Below are 20,967 nucleotides of genomic sequence, written 5' to 3' on the forward strand. Positions count from 1 at the left end.
CGAGAAGATTGTTCCCTGACAATATTATCTCACAAGTACTTATTACACTCTAGCGACATCTGACGGACTCTGGAGTAAGCTTTATGACTAGCGCCATCTATCGCTTAAATACTCATCCTTATTCCATACATCACATTTGATAATAAAACAAATATTATATGTTTATTAGTATAAATACAAAGAAATATATTACAACTTAAATATTCGTCATTATTTAGAATAGATCCATAGAAAGTTTATTGAGAATAGAAGCAAATATATCGTAGAGTTTTGGCGGCTGTTCCGTGCAAGTGCGTCGTTCCATCTTGCCACGCTTGCTATGCAAGAATTGGTTTTACCCGCCCTAGGCGCGCCGAAAGATGTTTTACATCAAAAATTATTCTCTCTTGTTTTATAAACTGCCAACCAGGACTACTTGCCCTTAAAAAATGTTATGAAAAATGCATAACTAAATTGTTTATCGGGATCCAGAATAGCATCATTGAATTACATGATATATTTTTGGCCATTTAGAAATGTAAAGACGACAGTTAACTCTTTATTGTTCACAAATCCATTCTTGTTTACCAAAAATTATCTCGCATCAAAACGTTTCATCTCAGTAACATTATTATTTTCGAGCCAATATTTGCACTTTGATAGCGAGAAAGACGAGCTAAAAATTATAGAAAACTATATTTCATTTGTTAACTTCAGTTGTCCCGTGTTGTTCTCCACTGAAACATATTTTTTTATTACTCTGCAAAGAGTTTATTTAGAATTCAAAAATATGTCGTGCTTATTCATCTTTAAAATGTGTCATGAAGTGTTTTAAAATATTTGTAGTTTCTTAAATTCTTTTGGGATTTGGAGTTAAATTTAAAGAAAAATTAAAACTTATTTAAACATTCCACTAAAACAACGATACCTACTGTAAATATGACATCAATTTGATTAATATTTTCATTATGTAATTTCAATTAAAAATATTTATTATTTTATACGGTACAGTTTAAACAGTGTTGAAGACAGTGAGAAAATTTGTAAAAAAATAGTAAAATTGAGAAGAGGGAAAAAAAGTTTAACCCTAATATCAATTTTTGACTCAAATAAGTAAAAAAAAGGCATCAAGATGATTATTATGACAAGAGGATTCTCAGAGGTGTCGATGGGATTGGACCACGATGATGTGGGAAGCACGAAAGTTTCTTTTGAAGATGCCATGGAAAGTACTGGTGAGTATTTACATTCTTCAAACATGCATAGTAAGTATTATGAATGCTTAAAAAATACTGGCCTATGATTTGTGGGAAATTCAAGAAGGTATAGCAATCAATTCATAAATCTTTACTATTGTTCGGATTGGTTCTTACTTCGCATTACCCATGAAATAAAAAAAATCCGATTATCTTACTACATTGATAGCAACGCTCATGAGACATTAAAACTTAAGCATCACAAATTTTTCATTTGTTAACCACATAACAAAAATCTCTAGCAAGGGCTAAGGATTTATAATTAGGTTAACTAGAAATTTCAACATTATTATTTACAATAAAATGTCATTCTAAGTCATATTGAGTACAATTCTCCCGCCTGTAAGTCACATTATAATATTTATTTACAAACTATTGAAAGATTGCCAAATAAATTCATACATTTTCTAAGTTTTAAAATGTGTATTCCTGCGTTTTTTTTGAACTACAACACTCTTTTAAGTGATTATAAAAATGCTTAAATTGTCCAACAGAAGGATTTTTACAGCTTCGTATTTCCATATAAAATTCTTAGGACGGGTTTCGGAGAATTTGAACAATTCTCCAAATTTTAAAGTTATGTGAAAGATTTCTTCAAGTTCTGTCAAGCAACTAGCATATAATGATTAAATAACAGAACTTGAATGGGGCTTTCACATAACATGAAAATGAAGGGGTATGATTTGAGATTTTCACAGCCAAAAGAATTATAGTGATATATTTACACGGCATAATACCCCAAAAAAAAATAACTACAATTGAAAATGAACGTTGAAATTTGATGAATTATTCAAATTCTCCGAAACAACCCGTCTTAAATGATGCATTTGACAAACCAGAATTGCTTGCATTGATAAGTTTTCGGATACTACGTAATACTAGAAGTCAGGATTTATTTCAGTGCAGAAATTCTGGGATTAACTTCCACATGTACTCCTCTCTGTTCAGAATACTAATGGAGAGAAATAATTATACCGAGTCAGGGGACATATTCAATTTATCACTAAACAAATAAAAAATATTGTTACTGAGGCAGTTCAGTTATGTATAAAAACTACATATAAATAATTAATAACTATGTACAATAACTATGTGTAGCATTCATTTGTAAACGTAAGAGCCTCTTTAAAAGGGCAATAATAAATAAAATAAAAATAGGATTCTGAAATCAAATTTGTAAATACAATTATGTATTGAACCCATATGCAATGCTTTCAAGGGGGTGACAAATTACGCTATAAGATGAAAGCGTTTAATATAACTCCACATTGGTTGCCATAAAATCCCACACAGACCTGTCACACATAAGAAGATGATGTGTTATAAGTGTGGGCGTGGCGACGATATGCACTGTGATCTGCTAGCCAGGCTATATTTGAAAATTATGCGATTCCCTCTCCTACCTACGGCAGGAGAGGGGGTCAGAACAATTTACGGAGCGCCCTAATTACGCAGCTGTCATTTGTCAAAGTGACACCTCCCATACTAAGAAATGATATTCAGCGGCAGTCCCCCAATTGATCTGACTCCCTCTCCTGAGGAAGATTATATCGTAGTATGTCAGCCCAACATATAATACGTACATGCCACGCCCAATTTATGCGCGCATAAAATAGCGTAATGTGTCTAAGGCTTAATTCTTTTTCGAATGTTCCCTCCCTCGGTGATTTTGAACACTTGCTGCTGTGATTTTCGCAGGTTCTGATGAAATTCAGTCTGTTGGGATAAAGTTTTCCATCAATTGTTACTTACATGAATATTTTTATTTTATTTTTTTGTTATCTTTTATCGCCAATTTGTTCAGTGTTTTATGAATTAAGTACATAGATACAATGCAGTAACAATTATTATTATCAGAATGGAAAATTTTTGAACAAGCGGGTATAAGTCGTGCCTCAATCAACTCTTATAATAGAACCTGACGAAGTTTGGAAGCAAATTTGTTGTATGTTGAAAATTGTCAGGTATAGAACCTACTTTCATTAGGTCTATGGTATATATAAGATTTCAATTTTTGGACTATTGGTTTAAGGAGATACCAACCAAAGTTGAGTATTTTTTCAGGTTTCGGAAAATTCAACAGACTCAGCTTGCTGTTCTGCGGTTTTATGCTGTTGGGAGTTATCTTGGAGACCCTGGGGTTTAGTTTTGTGATACCAGCTTGTCAGTGTGACCTTGAACTGGACTTGACGGCCAAGTCGGTGCTTCCCATCATCCCCTTTATAGGTTTGTAATATAAATATCCTTGTAACTACCATTTTCTCCTGTAGTATTTATATATTCGCTTGTAAATATCAATAAGTGAAGAACAAATCGAAAGCCATTGATAGCCCTACATATGCTACCACGTGCTTTTAATTAGTGCCACAGATAAACCACTCACTAGATCGATATCTTCGGGCTTTTTGTATGAAACAAATCGGTCCTAAAAAACATAGATATGCCAATATATAGACAGTAAAATTCTGATTCGGAGCCTACTTATTATACAATACACCAATGAAAACCTCTGAAAGTTTATTCCATAGACTTTCAGAGTTTTCCATTGGTGGATATAATTAGGCGTCACAATATTTCGGTTCGAATCTTCGATCGAAGTTATACTCCCTTGATTAGTGCTAATTTGTATTCACTTTTGTCAATGGTCTACGTGTGATGCATTTTATTTTGTTTCTTTCCTATCTTTGTGTAAGAACGAAAAAAAATACATTTTTTTTTCTGTTTTTAAAATTGTTTAAATTATATTTTCTCACCTTTCAGCGATAATTTTGACGTCACACATATGGGGCTATCTGGCTGACACAAAGGGAAGGAAGAAGATTTTGGCCTTCTCTATGGCTGTGGGATCATTCTTTTCCATTTTGTCCAGTTTCTCTCACGATTTGGTCACTTTTGCAGCCCTGAGATTCATCGCTGGCCTATTGTAAGTTCATTCAAGATTTCATTTGAATGAAAATTGAAGCACTTTAATTGTATTTTAGGCTAATCCGTTGCATTATTATACAAAGTATAAAAGTTAAATCTAGTGACAATAGGCACAGGAATAAACAAAGATTGGCGGCTAGCATGACTGCAAGCTTACTAGCAATTAATATTCGAGCGTTCCAGATTACCTGTCGTTGCGTCTACGAATTATTTATATTCCCTGAACACTCCAGTTAAAAAAAATTGTTGTATTTAATACATATTCTATGAACCAATTGAATAAATTAACTTTCTTCCTTTCCAGTAATGCTGGACCATCAGCGATTGGATACGCATATTTGGGAGAGCTAAATCCCAAATCACAACGGGATAAGATGCTGACTCTTGGAAACGCATCTGTAGCCTTTGGAACTGCAGTTGTTCCGAGTAAGTTATTACCACAACATACATAAATAATGTGTTCACTTTGAAAATAACTTGAAATAAATTAACTACAACAAGGCGATTGATTTTTTTATGTACCTACATACTTTGAAATATTGAATATCATTTTTGAATCGTTCAAATAGGAATGTAAGTAGGTAGAAAATTTTTTTAAAAATGTTTTCATAAAATTCTGCATGGAGGATTTCTGAAAAATAATCAAGATAAAAAATGTTTATTTTGTCTCATCCGCGAGCCTCCTGTTTTTTTTTCACTATTTATTTTATTTTGAAAAAAAACAGTTTACAAACCACTACATTGCAAAGGTGATAAAGAAAATTATAAAAAAATATATTTTTTATAATAAACGTATAACATATAAAAACATACACGTGGGGAAAAAGAGGTTACACGTAGGTATGTATAGTTAAAGATAAGATAAGATTCTGTAACTCAGAAGTCAAAGGTCGGTTGTCACATTTTTGAAATTGTTCAGGAGAGAGGAAATAGTAAAACCTTTTATGTTGACCTAACTTAGTTTCACATTGTCGTAGGAAAACCATCTTTATACCTCTGTGTAGATACTGAAAATACTAAAAAGGTTTCATACATAACTCATTTTAACAAAACACTGGACAACCGACCTTTGACTTCTGAGGTACAGAAATAATACTTCGTGCTTGAATTTATTATTACTATCCACATTTCCTGCAATGCAGTTAATTAACCTAGTGATTGATAACCATTGGTAAATTAGTTCTGCACCTGAGAAAAATCAAAAGCCTGTGTTGGCGGCCTCGCATGAAATTATCTTGGTCAATCCTCTTAATTGGTACATATTATGTATCTTTTCTTTGATTTGTTTATAATTACATAATATTTTTAACTTTACAGTGCTCGCCTGGGCGGTCCTGCCTTCCGATTTCAGATTTCACATGATGTACATTGACTACCGTCCTTGGAGGCTTTTGATCTGTTTGTTCGCCCTTCCCTACATTATCTGCTGTCTCGTAATCACCAAATTACCGTCAAGTCCAAGATTTCTCCATTCAATAGGAGACGAAGAAGAGACTTTGGAAGTGTTGAAATATATTTACTCGGTGAACACCGGAAAAAAACCTTCGGAATACCCAGTAAGTACCTTTTTTTTTTTTTGGTTTTAGGCATTTCACCCTGAAAAGAGTGCTTTGTGCAGTAAGTACCTTCAAAAGATTTATCATGATAAGTACCTACCAACCTACATTTGGAATACTCCGATGAGGAGTAAGTACCTAAGTATCTTCTAAATATTTCTCATGATAAGTACCTACCAACCTACAATACTAAATATCCCGTTGAGGATTAAGTACCTTTTTTTTATATTTTTTTTATAGTTAATACCTCACAAGAGTTCCAACTGCTCCCGTCTCCCGTCAGTGAGACTATGGCATCCCCAATTGGGGGATGTTGTGAGGCTGAAGGTAAGTGGGGAAGGGAAAGAGGAAGGTGGGGAAGTACCTGGCTATTCAGATCTAGTCACTTAACACGGCTAAAGCCATTTGGAGCAACGTTTCAATTCTGAATGGTGGTCTTACACCAGGGCGATACTGGTAGTATCTTCCACTCTGGAACGTGCCGCAAATATACTATATATTATTTTAATTAATTAATTGTGAAATAACACAAATTCATCAAATAAAATTTATTTGCGCACGCCGGGTTCGAACCCGCGACCTTCGGAATGGCAGTCCAATGCGTTACCACTGGACTATGCCGGCCGTCAAACCCATCTTCTATGTACCCATCTTCTAAATATTTCTAATGATAATTACCTACCAACCTACAATACTAAATATCTCGTTGAAGAGTAAGTACCTGCCTATCTTCTAAATATTTCCTATGATAAGTACCTACCAACCTACAATACTAAATATTCCGTTGAGGAGTAACTATCTTCAAAATATTTCCCATGATAAGAATGCACCTTGCGAATATCTCCCATGATTGGTAAGTATGTTGTTACCGTCAAGTAATTGATATATGTATATTGTATTTACCTATATGTTGTTACGTAATACAGTCTCCCTACTAATTAAAAGGATGGTCACCCTACTTTGAAAAGGGCTTTGGTCACCCTACCCCATGCCAGATGGTCGCGGCGTACGTGACAGACCACCCACACAGCGACCGCTCGGAAGCTTGGTCGCAACACGCCGCGCCAGCAGTCAAGATCCGACCTTGGTTGGAACAACAGTGTCTCTCGCGGAGCAAACTGCTACGCTCGCCAACATGGCGTGCATAATTACGCGATATTAGACGCGATCTTGTTCCAGTTTTAAACTAAATGCATTGCGCTACCAAATCGAAAACATGTTTCATACCTCAACTCAAACTGTACTCAATGGAGTCTCGCTTCCGGTAAATTCCTCGCGCGTGACGATACCAAAACTACCGCTGCTTCTCCCGGAAGCGCGGGTATCTCCAGCTCGACAAGTCAGGCCAACCCCTCATCAGAACCCTGGATACCCGTAAGCTTTTTCGGCATACCCTTTCTTGTGTTCAATTGTTAACTTCATGTAAAATCCTCGTTTCATCCAGTCGTCACAGAGAGAGAAGAGAGTAGAGTTCCAATTTAACCCTGTGTTTCTTTAGTAGATGATTAATATACCTTGTGCCTTTTACTCATGTGTTATTATTGTGATGGCCTTTTCCAAACTCCTGACCGATGGACGAAGTAATGAATAAAGAAGTTCCTCACCCCTGATTGTATCCGAGTCTCATCTGCTTACCCTTTCACTGAGCAACCATTTTATAACCCTGGTTCGACTCCAGGTGTTGGGTACCGTAACATAGCAATGTATACACATAGAAGATTGTCTGTGGCGGCCGACGGGCGGGCGGACACCGGGCGGGAAGCGTTTGTTTGATTTTTATACAAATCTACAGTTTTACTCCGATGTTGAAAAAATTTTACACTCTTTATCTTCAAAATAGGACAAAGATCACTGTATTGGTCTGATTTCGAAAAAAACTTTGTGAACAGCCCGGGCAACAATAATATATATATATATATACACAATAAGAGGTGTTATTTTGATATTCAACCGTAAAAGATCAATGGTTTTGTTGCTTGTGTGGCACGTAGTGCCGTCTTGTTGAAAGTAAACGTTGTCAAGATCAATACCATCCAATTCCGGCCATAAAAAATCATAAATCATCTCTCGATAGCGCAATCCATTCACCGAAACTGTTGCTCCAGCATTTTCGAAAAAGTAAGGTCTAATGACTGAAACTGTTTCTGCTCGTCTGTCCACATTTTTACCATTAAAGAAAAGACGCGTTCAACAAAAGCATTGCTTATAGGGATTGAAAAAAAATTCAATTATTTTTGGCAGTTCGGTGAAGGTTGAGGTGACTTTGAATAACTGAACCCATCGTTAATCTACAAGCAATGTTGAATCACTGGATTGTACGAATTGAGGAAATACTTGGTTTAATTTTCGGGTCTCGTCATAAAGTTTATCTTCATCGACATTTTACAAACCAAGTGATTCGACAGCTTCCACAGTATCTTCGAAACTTACTGCACTTTTTAGATCGAATTTGGAAAAGATTTTGAGTACAGAATCCTCAAAATCATAATATTTTTGTATATATTCGAAAGTTTTCCTCTAAAACTCATTGGCTTCTTATTTTAATTGATTCTGATCAGAAGGCCTAAAAAACTTTATGTTTTTCATTATTTTGGCACCGTAAAATTCATCATGCATTCACTCAGTCAAACATTCAAGCGCTCCGCGCCGTGATGGTCGTCTGTCGTTTCGCTGCCTCCGCCCGGTCTGACCCGGAGATATCGATGTTAAACCCGTAGCCCGGACATGCACCATGCAAACCCGTAGACTCCAGGTCAAACCCGGAGAGGTGGCAGTGGCCCTATGTAAGGCATGGGTAAGAGCTTTCTCGGAGATTTTTAGATAGATGGCAGAAAATATGAATATACGAAGGAGCAAGATGAGAAGGAGACAACGGAATAAATCCGCAAATAAACTGTGGAGTAGCCAGTTTTATAATGTTAGCAACATATTATTTCTGTTGACTTGGAAATCTAAAAATCTGAACGTATGCATTATTCCATTATTTTGTCTATTGTTTGTAACTGACTTAATTTATTTTGTTTGCGATGTTGATTCCTCTTATCACAGCTTAAAATATGTTTCTTACGGAATGTCTCATCTGCGTCATCGTTCGACATAACATCTTAATAACATGTTATTTAAAATCCGTTGAATAACAAAAATGCAGATGGAAATTAAAATATTGCCATTGTTTCACTAGGGGTAAGCCAAATAAACAAGCCTGGTTTAAATCTATAGGTAGGTACTTACTATAATTATTATTGGGTCTTTTTATGTGTCACACTGAAAAATTGAAGATAGCGACGAATGCACTGAACCCGTACGAGCGGTGATAGTTAAAGAGAGAGGGAAGGCGGTAGACAAGGTATTTTGGAAATTACGGAAAATGCAGCAATACCATTTCCGAAGTACTTGTCTGTATGTTGTTGCGGTAGCTACTAGAAAAAATCATAGTACATTGAGCGCTCGAGATCTTCGAGAGCAGCGTAGTACCTATTTAGAATTATAACGAAGCTGCAATCCTAACTACTTACGCCACGAAAGGTTCTAGATTTTACCAGGCGCGTGTGTTTACCACTATATAAATACCACATCCCGGTACCCGAGGAGTCAGTCAGTCGGTCCAGCTGCTACTAAGACGGGTGGACGTCCCGGTGCCCCCACGCCCGCGCACCGCGACCCGCTCCCGCATCGAGCCATAAGTATCTACGAGCGTATCCGGCTTTGCCCGCGGCTCGAGCCCACCGTCACCAGCTGACCGGGTCCATCATACACTGGAGTACCTAAAGACCCATGGTCTTCACCAGTGTTGAACATTCGACGCCGCGGTGTAGAGCCACCGACTTCATCGCTACGACCATTCCACCACCGTTTATCTCCGCTTCATCTGGTGTTGATCATCGACCTGGAGGATACGCCTTCGTCTACATCCTCCGACGTGGTGTCGATCTTCGGCCTGGGGAATTCTTCCACCACTTCAACATCGAGCATCGGTCCGGAGACATCTCATCTACACTGACTCAATAAACGCTGATCATAATAAAACCTCAGTTAATATTCATAAAAACTTTTATTGCTGTTCTCTACCATACACGCATAGTAAATAATGTTTAATGATATAATTGTACTTGGTGTGTATTTTATAGGTAACCCAGTTGAAAATACATCCTCGAAGCAGCGAGGCAAAGAGACCCTTCTTTAAGGACGTGTGGCATCAGACCGCCCCACTGCTCGGACCAAAGTATAGATTCTACCTTATCATCACGTGTCTACTTCAATTTGGGGTTTTTGCTGCGTGAGTACCCACATCAAACATACTAATTTCGGTTTTTAGTGAGTGATGTGAAATAGTGCTGAATGGTTTTCAAATTTAGAGCCGATCAATTCAGATAAGCGATAAAGTAGGTAAAAAAATATTTTATTTTAATAATAATTCTTTATTTGAAATGTGCAATCTGTTTGACAGATTTAAATTGGAATCACTAATAATTTTTGAAATTTACTAACGGTGATCCGCGGTGGTCATTCGAACGGTAATTCTGATAGTCACTCTAAATATTTTTTTTGGTTTTTGATTGGCAATGAACCTGAGGCAAATATATTAGAAGTACTTTCAGTTTACTTATTATAACAGCCAGTGATGTTTCACGGGATTGCATTGGATTTAACCATTCAGTACATTTATCAAAATTGTTCAGTTTGCAATGTTTTCTGTGTAAAATCCTTTGTTATCCTAAACTAACTTATAATGACCCAACAAAACCTAACCTATAATAACCCAACCTAACCTAACCTAACCTATCCTAATCTAACCTAACCTATCCTAATCTAACCTATAATAATCCAACCTAACCTGACCTAACCTATCCTAACCTAACCTAACGTAACCTAACCTAACCTAGTCTATAATAACCCAACCTAACCTAACTTTATCTATTATAATCTAACCTTTATTGACCCAACGTAACCTATAATAACCCAACCTAACCTAATCTATAATATCCCAACCTAACCTTACCTATTATAATCTAACCTTTATTGACCCAACGTAACCTATAATAACCCAACCTAACCTAATCTATAATATCCCAACCTAACCTATAATAACTCAACCTAACCTAACCTAACCTATCCTAATCTAACCTTTAATAACCCAACCTAACCTGACCTAGCCCTTAATAACCCATTGTTAACTATAGAAGTTATAAAGTAGTAACTATAGATAGTTATAAGTTACAAGATTAGTGTGTAAAAGTGTAATATACGCTCGCCGCACAAGAGTGCCGGCAGAGGATAGAACTCCATCTCTGAGGGTGGGTTGTGTAGCACAATGTCCAATGAAACATGTAATTCTGGGATGACAGGTTTATTAACACATAAAAGTGGAATGTAGACAGTTACAATAACAGTTACAATAGCAGTTTAAGACCTGTAGTTTACTAGGGCAATCTATGGAATCTAAAGGCTCTGATAGAATTAAATACATTAGTAGCTCACGTGTTAACAACGAAGAAGGCGATAGGCGGGGACGCCTAGGGCGGGGTAGGCGGCATGACGCCTACGAGAAACGGCATGGGCTGCAGGGCGGCAGGACTGCAGGGCGACGGGCTGATGCACAGCACTGGGCGGGGGTCTACAAGTTCACCGCCTCAGTCTGGTGTGGATAGGTGCAAGTTGGAGACATGACAAAACTGTACAATGTAATGTCTCTGTGGTGGCTGGTGATGGTCTGGAAGTCGTGGACTTGGAGACACGACACAGTTATATAATGTAACGGGTCAGTGCGTCGGCGATAAGCCGAGGATTGGAGACAAGGTCCATAATGTTACTCTCAACGCGGTCTCCCGAGAACTGGCGGGCAACGGCATCGCTCGCTGGTTCTTCCTGTCCGCTCGCGTGTAGGGCGAGAGGTGGGGGGTGTTCCATATATGGTCATGTTTCTAATCCGGACATCTGATTGGACGTAGGTACATGTAGATGCTCGCTGACCACGGAGTGGCCGCATAATCGTATGTCTGTATGGGTAACCCTAACAGTGTTGACATGCTTTGGGCGCATGCTTTACATCCGGCCACGTGCATAGCTGTATCCATAATTAGATGCGTAGGTAGGTCTACTAGTATATGGACAACCATAACCTCATCCTAACCTAACCTAACCTATCCTAATATAACCTATAATAACCCAACCTAACCCTTGATAACCCATCCTAACCTAACCTTTCCTAAACTAAACTAACCTATAATAACCCAACCTTACCAAACCTAACCTAAAATCAAAACGTTTTATTTAAAAAAAAAAACGTAGTAACCCTTTAAATATTAGGAAACCAAATTCATATGATGTTTGGGACCAAATTTGGTCGCCTAATAATTGACGGGTGCGTGGCCAGCGATCCCGAATAATTGTCTATTATGCCGATTATGTGTTTCATGTTTTTTACACTGCCTACAAACAAACGCGAATTATTCGCGAATTTCATTGATTGGTTTGTTTATGTTCATATCGGTGTTCTGTCAACATGGTGCGTCGGTTGGCAAATTTTTTCGTAAATTATTATTTATTGTTTTTGTTTTTTAAATGCGTATTAAAAACGGTAGTTGTAGGTAAAGAATTATTAAAACATCTTTCCGGTGTATGCATTTAAAACAAATATTTATAAATAATAAAATTTTAATATCAAACATAAAAAAATATTGTCAAAAACGCTAACCACATTTTTACTTAATTTTTTACTTAAATCATAGAAACAAATGGGAGAATACTATATTTCGAAAACAAATCCGTTTTTTTTTGGAAAATTTGTAAGAAAACTGTACCTTCACTTTATCTCGTTCATATAAAAGAAATAAATATTTTTTAAAGTCAAACCGATTGTTACGATAGCTGCGCGAAAAATGAATTATTCATTTTGGCTAATTTTAGGATTTTATTAATGGATTACAGTATAAATATTTGAGACAAACTGGAAAAAAATATTATTTCTCTTTCTAACGTTATACATACAATTATGTATTTCTGCATGATATTAAAAAAAAACTTTTATAAAATATGGACGCTGAAGAGGTTAATATAAAATAACTAAACCGTAGTCGGTAGTCACTGTAGCTGTAACTTGAATATGATGCACAAATTCTTTAAAGGATTTAAAGGATTTTAAATTGTGTGAATGTGGACTTATTCAAGTAACAGAACACATTGTAGAAGACTGTCCCTTTCATCGGTTTCTTTATAGTACATCTGTGTTGAAGTGACACTCAATGCCAGCGACTGGCTGGATAACCTCAGCACCCCACTATGACATCTACCAACACCTCTCCACCATACAAATAATAAAATATGACATACATTATTGCAGACTTAATTTTTTTTCTGAAAATGTGAGAAAGCTACCAAAATTATCAAAATATTGAAATATAGGCCCTTTCATTGTTCACATTGCTCAAATCCCTATTCTTCAAATTGCAGAAGCAAGTAATTTATTTTATTATTTTATGTGAATCTCCACTGCCAACCAATTGATCCCAACCATCTGGATTCAGTGAGATCATGGCATCCCCAATTGAGGTATGTTGTGAGGTTGATGGTTGTGGAGGATGAAATAAGGAAAAGGAATGTGAGAAAGAACCTGGCTATTCAGATTTGGTCACCAAACACGGCTAAAGCCATTTTAAGCAATGTTAAAATTCTTAAATGGTGGTCTTACACCAGGGCTATACTAAGAGTATCTTCCACTCTGGAACGTGACGAAAATATACTATATATTATTTTAAGTGAGTAAATTGTGAGCATGAACTTATAAAATAAACTTTAATTGCGCACGCCGGGATTTGAACCCGCGATCTCCATAATGCTAGTCAAGAGCCTTACTCCTTGACCGACGTGATAAAATTCTGTTCTCAATTACGCTGTATTGACGATTTTTTCAGTTCAAACGGCTTTTTAATATGGTTTCCTGCAATTTTGACCACCGTTCTGGACCGCAAGGATGAAGGAACAGATCTAGGGGAAAATATTTGCACTATGCTGGGTGATACTGCCGCTCCACCTACTGACAACAGTTCCGTAAGTGCCAAAAATTTAGTAATTATTACCACTGTCGAATAAAACATAGTTTCTTGATATCATAAGCTGAAGATTTTTCGTTAGAAAATTCACTTCAGGCGAATAACATATATTTTATGGTTCCTGAGGACAGTGACAGTGTTTTGTAAAAGTGATTAAAAAACTAGCCTATAAACCTAACCTAACATTACTCATTTAGTCTAGTTTTTTAATCACTTTTCATGACCAAAAATATGTTGATTTGTCACTGTTCTGAGTTGATCGATTACCATCCATTAATATGCTAGGGATACAAAATACCATGTTACCTACTAGAACTCCGCTACACTTGTACACGACGCGACGGTTACAAACATCAGAATTTCGCTACAGATTTTTTGGCCTTTCAAGGGTTATACAGGATTAAATTTTTATTTTATTTCATATTAACTCCACACAGGAGGCCTTGAGATTCCTTAAAGATGAGAGGCCTTAAAGATTGCATTCACTAGTTAAGATAGGGGTATCTGTCAAACGGACAGCCAATTTCAATATAATGTAAAGTAGGAGATGACCTCATTATAAAATGTTTGTTTCCCAGGTTATTTCCACTGCCATCATGACAGAGTGCAACGACACCCTCAACACTGGCACCTTCCCGATCTCCATAATCCTCTCCTGCATAGTCTCCGTTATCACCGTCATATCTGCCTTCACCATAACCTGCCTGGGCAAAAGGAACATGCTGGTGGGCTTCTTCGGGCTCACGGCCACCTGTTGTCTGGTCTTGCACTGGATCACGGACACCTGGTTCGCCATCGCTGTGTTCGCCACAGTGCAGATTGGCGGAACCAGTATCGGACTGATTAACGCATATGTTGTGGAGATCTTCCCGACGCATGTCAGGTAATATCTTTACTTCATTTAACAAGCCTTTGAACAGATGGCTAACTTTGACTATGGTTCAGTAAAGATTTCAAATGTGAAATGGTCGTGTTTGACTTTTTCATTAATTGTTTTTAGTCCATCCGCTCACGGGGCAACTGAAACTGGTTGGCAATCGAGGTTCTCTCAAGGTGCAACTCAAGTTTACGATTTCACAAATTATCTATGCTTGTTTAGCCATAGAATGAAGAAGAACACTTCAGCTGTCATCTGTCACTAACATATTGCGTTAAAAAATGTATGCATTTTTTTCTTTTCTTGCATAATCAGGAGGCCTATAGTCGTAAATACAAGGGAATTTTTCAACCTCTTTAGCAAATTTAACGTTTTAATTTATCTATGGGCAACTAGCAACTGTAAACGCGCAGGCGATTAGCATGCCTAGCTGCGAGTGACTTCGCCGTTGAAAACTGTTTTCTCGCAAGTTGCGCCATGTGCGGACCGCCATTGAAATACACGGGATGGCAACTTGAGTTGCCAACTGTTTTTTTTTATTGGAAATTAAAAAAAAAAACACTGTTTAAAATATTTACGGTTTATATTTCTGTAGGTAGGTATTTAAACAACTTATGATTTCAAAGGAAATTTTGGTTTTGATTTAATAAGAGAAAATAAAAATATACTATACCTTTTTGGAAGCGAGATCTATTGACCGAATTCATGGTGACCTTTGGCTCTTATGTAGATACAAAATAAGTCATGTTTTTTCTTGACGAAATTAGAACAGCGTGAATTTGACGTACCGACATATGTACTGCCAGAATTACACACGGACAGAATTACACATGGACGAAATTATACATGGAGATAATTCTATGTAGGTACTTAAACTACACCTTCTGTAATAAGGAAGTTGAGTGAAAAATATTTTGACTTATAAAAAATATGTTCATGTAGATAAAAAAATATCGATTCTAAAAATATAAATATATATTTCTATATTATTATTCTTAGAATTAGTTAAACGTTCTTGAAAAAGTATTCAATAGCAATAGACTGTAGACGCTCCACGATTGGTCGAAAGAATTCTGACGTCACATGTGTCGTGACTTGTACGTTCAACGGATCACCTATGGTGCATCTCTTTCTATTACATGAGAGATGGTCGGTTTAGATGAGAGAGGTGTATAGGCCAAAGGTTTATTTGGGTTTGTCAAATATATGTACGTATTTGTTGTTATTATTATATGAAATGGATTTCTAAAGATACATATTCGTATAGTGCTTTATAATAATATGTTGTTTATTGCATAACTTAGAAGTTTTTATTATTATACATGTCACATAGCATGTGATACACTTCAGGCCGCCGGCCGCCCAGAAAGGTCTCACAGTGAACTGGGCTGTAAACCGTTATTTTACTTTTGGTCTTTACTTTTCTGCGCGGTGGTCCTGAATTAGCGCGTGGAACGTCAACAAGTAGCGACGGCAATACCGTACAGTACCGTACCGGGCGGGAAAAGCAAATATTCTAACTTAAAATATTAATTTAACTATGAAATCTTAATCAATTTTCTTTTTTTTTAATAACATCAATTCTAATAGACGGTAAAACATTGGTAAAAAAATTACTGGAATTCCTTGTTGAAGAATTAAAATTTTTTCCATACAAAATGCTTGAGCGTCGTGGTTTTCACAGTTCTAATGACGTCACACCACACCCCGCCTCTTACCGCTCGGATTCCGCTCGTTTTGGCGGGCTTAATAAAATTTAAACTTTGAGAATTAATTTAATTATGAAAACAAACTTTAAAAAAAAAAAAAAAATACCAATATTTAAGTTTGAATGCGAACATTGATAAAAAAAAAATGGACTCAACTTCCTTATTAAACACATCAAATAACCTAACCTAACATTTGGCCTTTTCAAATATGTAATTTATTCAGTATACACTTAAACACTTTGAACTTTACTAATAATTTTTAATTTTACACAACTGATAAGCAACCATTTATGCATGGTAAATGGTTGTTTATAAGTTGCGTAAAATTAAAACACGTTTATTGGCAAGTGTGTTTAAAATAAACCAATTAAATAACAGGTTTTTATGTGTGTAATTATTCCAATAGTTATAATTTAATTTGGTAACACACGTCAATAAAAATAGTAATTTTATTGGTATGTATTTGAGTGTGCTAAATAAATTTAGTATTCAAAAAGAGCTTAAAGTTAGGTTAGATTTTATGATGTGTGTAATTCCGTCAGTGTGTAATACTGGCTTTTGGTAATGTTCGTGAAATTTAGCAAGGTTTTGGCTCTGTCGACTTCTTCACGATAGCTTATGCATTACTCTATTCAAATCCATTTATGCCTTGTTATTTTTATGAAATTGTTTATGGAGGGTTTTCTTAAATGTTTTCAGGGCAATGGCTGTGTGCTTGACTCTCATGATAGGCAGAGTGGGTTCCATGTTCGGAACAAACATGATCGGGTATCTCATACACACGGTCTGTCCGGTCAGCTTCTTTCTCTTTAGTGGAATTCTGTTTTGTAAGTGCGATTTGTATCATTACTTTCTAAATTTTAATTACCAAGCAGAAATCTGTTATCATAAGCAATAATTAGTCTCCTGAAATATCCATACAAATTGAAAATATCTCCCGAGTAAAAATAAATGTCGCCGATGGGAATTGAACCCGCATCTTCTGATGTCCAGTCAGGTGCTCTGGGCCACTGAGCTACTATAATAATAATTATAATAAGAATTTATTCCAGAATGTATGCAGGGGTAGTGCAATGCAATACATTCCATATTTGAAATAATATACATAATTAGAGTAAGAAAAATAATAATAATACATAGGTGATTCCGATCGGCACAAAAAGCGGAATTTAAGGCGATGCCATACGTAGTAATGCAAAATCATGTGTTTTTGGTTTGAAAATTTGGTGGCCTAGAAATGTTTCAGATGCTTTAATTACATACTGCGAGTAGAATACATCTTGATCTTTGAAATAATCGAGTATTTTTTTATATAAGTTTTTTTATAATATCAGAAAAAAATAATGTGTAGGCCTATGAAAACTGCTTTAAAGTTCAAAATCTCCTACTTGCGAACCCATTTTCGGTTATGATTTTATTGTATAGTGTGGAAAATTAAGTTATTTATAAAATGATCGGAAAAAAATTAAATATTTATGCCTGAAAATCCACAAAATAAAATAAAAGGCACTTTTTGGTCATGTTTTTTTCTTGCATAAATCAAAACAGGCGGATGGTGTTAAGCGGGAATTTAAACCTTATCGCCATCTACGTAAGGGTTGTTATTGATAGCGGCTCAATTTAAAATATTACACGACGTAGTGCATATAAACACAAAAATGAGTGTAAGTAGCCGTTTATGGAGGATATTTGCACATCTCCCGTCTCTAGAGGGCCATCAGAGGGGAATTTTTATTTTTTTTTATTTTTTTTTATTTATTTATTTTATTTATTTGCAAAAACAGTACAAAAACCAATACATTGCAAAAGCGGTAAACAAATTATTGAAGAAAATTTTATACATAAGTATACAGTTAAAACATATGCAAAAGCGGTAAACAAAATATGGAAAAAAAATTATACATAAGTATACAGTTAAAACAAATACAATATTTCGCGCTTAAAGTCGTTGTAGGACATATGGAAAATATCCAAGTTAGCTGGAAGGGAGTTAATTAACCTAGTGAGTCTTCCCAGGGGCATCACCATTGGTAAGTTAGTTCTGGACCTGGGAAGAATTAAAAGCCTATGTTGGCGGCCTCTCGTGAAATTATCCGGGACATAAAGTCCTATTTTTGACAGAATGTCTGGAATTGATACTAAACCATTCAGAAGCTTGTAAGCCATCATCAATAATGCGACGTCCCGTCTGGAACTAAGGCTGCAGATATTCAGCATTCCCGAGATAAATGCTGTTGGAAACAGCCATGGGTAAAAACCAAACTCTCTCATATAGAGGTATCGTAAAAATTTCTTTTGAATTTTCTCGACCATTAGTACAATCCATCCAGGCAACCATGGCAGTGATGATTTTGTTACTTGATTGGCGTAGTCTGCGCCATAAGCTTCCCATGTGATGGCGGAGAAGCGCTCTGAAAGAGTGTACTCTGTGTATTTCCGTGGCGCTGCAGTATCTCGGTAGGCGGAATAGTTGGCGATAAGCATTATTGTAAGCGACTTTTAGCTTATGCCATTGGGATGCAGTGTAATCCACCTACAGTTACGTCGCCTTATTTCAAACAATTCAATATGTACTATCAACAATTACCGCTTATGATATTTTTTCACCTGTAAACAACCAATTTTATTTTTACTCGGGAGATATTTTCAATTTGTATAGATATTTCAGGAGACTAATTATTGCTTATAATAATTTGTTATCTTTTGTGCTACGCATAAAAAACCTTGTCTTATAAACATTAGTTTATTATTATAAAAAATAAGAAATCTGTTGCCTGATTTAACCAAAACCCACAAACAGTGATTTGGATGTAGGGATATTTGCAGAACTTAGAAGTCTGTAATACATATATTTGTTCTTCGGCTCACATGTAAATTCCATCGATAGTTTTTTTAAATATTATGTGAATACCGCACAACAGTTTCAACTGCTCCAAGCGGTTTGGAGCCAGTGAGACTATGGCATCCCCAATTGGGGTATGTTGTGAGGCTGAAATTAGTGGGGAGGGCAAGGAGATGGGAAAGAGGAAGGTGGGGAGTACACGGCTATTCAGATCTGGTCACCAAACATGGCTAGTGCCATTTCAAGCAAAATTTCAATTCTGAATGGTGGTCTTACGCCAGGGCAATACTGAGAGTATCTTCCACTCTGGAACGTGTCGCAAGTATACTATATATTATTTTAAATGAACAAATTGTGAAATAACGTAATCAAATAAAATTTACTTGCGCGACCCTGGATTTGAACTAGCAACCTTCGGCTTGCTAGTCAAGAGCCTTACCCTTCGACCACGGAAGTCGTGGAGTTTTGAAATACCAAAACATGTCATGGTGCTTGTGTTGAAAAAAATTATGTATTGTATGATATTTTCTCTTTTCAGTCCTAGCTGGCCTGGTATTTACTTTACCCGCTTCTGACGATAAAAAAACAAAGAAATTTTCTTCCGAGAAGCCTCCACCGTACGAAGAAAGGACTGAATTATAGCATGATGATTATATGAAAAAAAACATTTATAAGTAAATACACGACAGCGAATTGTTAGTAATTATGAATCAATACTCTCAGAGCCAATAGTTGTTTTTGTGTAACTTTTGGGATAGAGCATTATTACTTAAGGCGAAGCTTAATGCTAAATCGCCATTTTCGATTAATCTTTACAGAAACTTGGTTTACATTATGAATACCAAAAAATATGCTTTAGATAAATTGAAGCTTTTTCCATCGTTTCCCTTGAGTAGAAATCAAATGAAAACAAATGTTACTCAATATAAAACATAAATCTAAACTACTAAAAAATGTATTTTTTAAATTGAAATGTATGAACGCATAAATGAAACAAACCTAAAAAAATACAATATTATGGCTAAGATTATCTGTGACAGTTTCCCTTGATTAACTTTTTTGCTTTCTTATAAAATTGTTACAAAATAAATTAAACCCGTTTTTGCGCTTGAAATTGAGCGTTTCTAGACTCCATTTGCCAATCGATTTTAATGTCTATTACGTATATTCGTGACGATATACGGCAAACCAAGAATTTACACACTTACAAATATCATAGATACGTTAATAAAATACTGTGGGAACATATCTTGCCTTTTGCTATAATGGAGCGCAAGTCCTTTAGCATAGAAAAAATAAAGTATCTTGGAATAAAATATTTTGAAGTACACAGTTTCCTTTAACGAATCCCTTTTTTCGGAAATAATCTTGTTGTTTAATGTGGAAAAATAATTTATTTAAATTATAATCCGAAAACAATTTGATGTTTGTGCCTGAATTTCACAAAATATAATATAACATTTGGCGATGTTTTTCGTAAGATTCAAAACAGACGGCTGGTGTTATGCTGGAATTTCAGCCTTATCGCAAGTAAGGATTGCGTGTTTGTCTAGATTCCAAATGCTGTACAGCGAGATACAACATCTCCGTAATCAGTCTCTCCTGAGATGGACGCTGCAAGGCTGTCGAAATATTGTTTCAAGAAGGAGGAACTGGTATATATTCCAAATAATATTCCAAAAGGAAAGCATCATACTAATTGTTAAATGTTTTAAAGTCTACTGTTTTTTTGGTATAAAAATAGTATGAAGTAGACAGCAAATATAATGTAAAAA

At 35.9% G+C, this 20,967-nt stretch overlaps 1 protein-coding gene across 1 annotated transcript; it reads left to right on the forward strand.

Moving 5' to 3' along the window:
• Positions 1 to 704: 704 nt before the first annotated feature.
• Positions 705 to 20,967, forward strand: LOC149418160 (putative transporter SVOPL). Its single transcript, XM_089639701.1, has 10 exons — positions 705 to 1,214; positions 3,300 to 3,461; positions 3,996 to 4,158; positions 4,465 to 4,586; positions 5,478 to 5,716; positions 9,844 to 9,992; positions 13,627 to 13,762; positions 14,343 to 14,647; positions 17,050 to 17,177; positions 19,731 to 20,967. The coding sequence occupies exons 1-10, from the start codon at positions 1,112 to 1,114 to the stop codon at positions 19,832 to 19,834; spliced, it is 1,611 nt and encodes a 536-aa protein (XP_089495827.1). The 5' UTR covers positions 705 to 1,111; the 3' UTR covers positions 19,835 to 20,967.

The sequence above is a fragment of the Hesperophylax consimilis genome, chromosome 14, assembly GCF_061612785.1.
Source record: "Hesperophylax consimilis isolate HC1 chromosome 14, BYU_Hcon_1.0, whole genome shotgun sequence".
NCBI classification, from domain to species: Eukaryota; Metazoa; Arthropoda; class Insecta; order Trichoptera; family Limnephilidae; genus Hesperophylax; species Hesperophylax consimilis.

What these genes read in the sequence shown, in the direction of transcription:
- LOC149418160 (XM_089639701.1), top strand. Translation starts at nt 1,112, where the DNA reads ATGATTATTATGACAAGAGGATTCTCAGAGGTGTCGATGGGATTGGAC. An exon ending in TGGAACTGCAGTTGTTCCGA is followed by an intron (nt 4,587 to 5,477) that starts GTAAGTTATTAC and finishes TTAACTTTACAG; the next exon opens with TGCTCGCCTGGGCGGTCCTG. An exon ending in ATCTTCCCGACGCATGTCAG is followed by an intron (nt 14,648 to 17,049) that starts GTAATATCTTTA and finishes AAATGTTTTCAG; the next exon opens with GGCAATGGCTGTGTGCTTGA.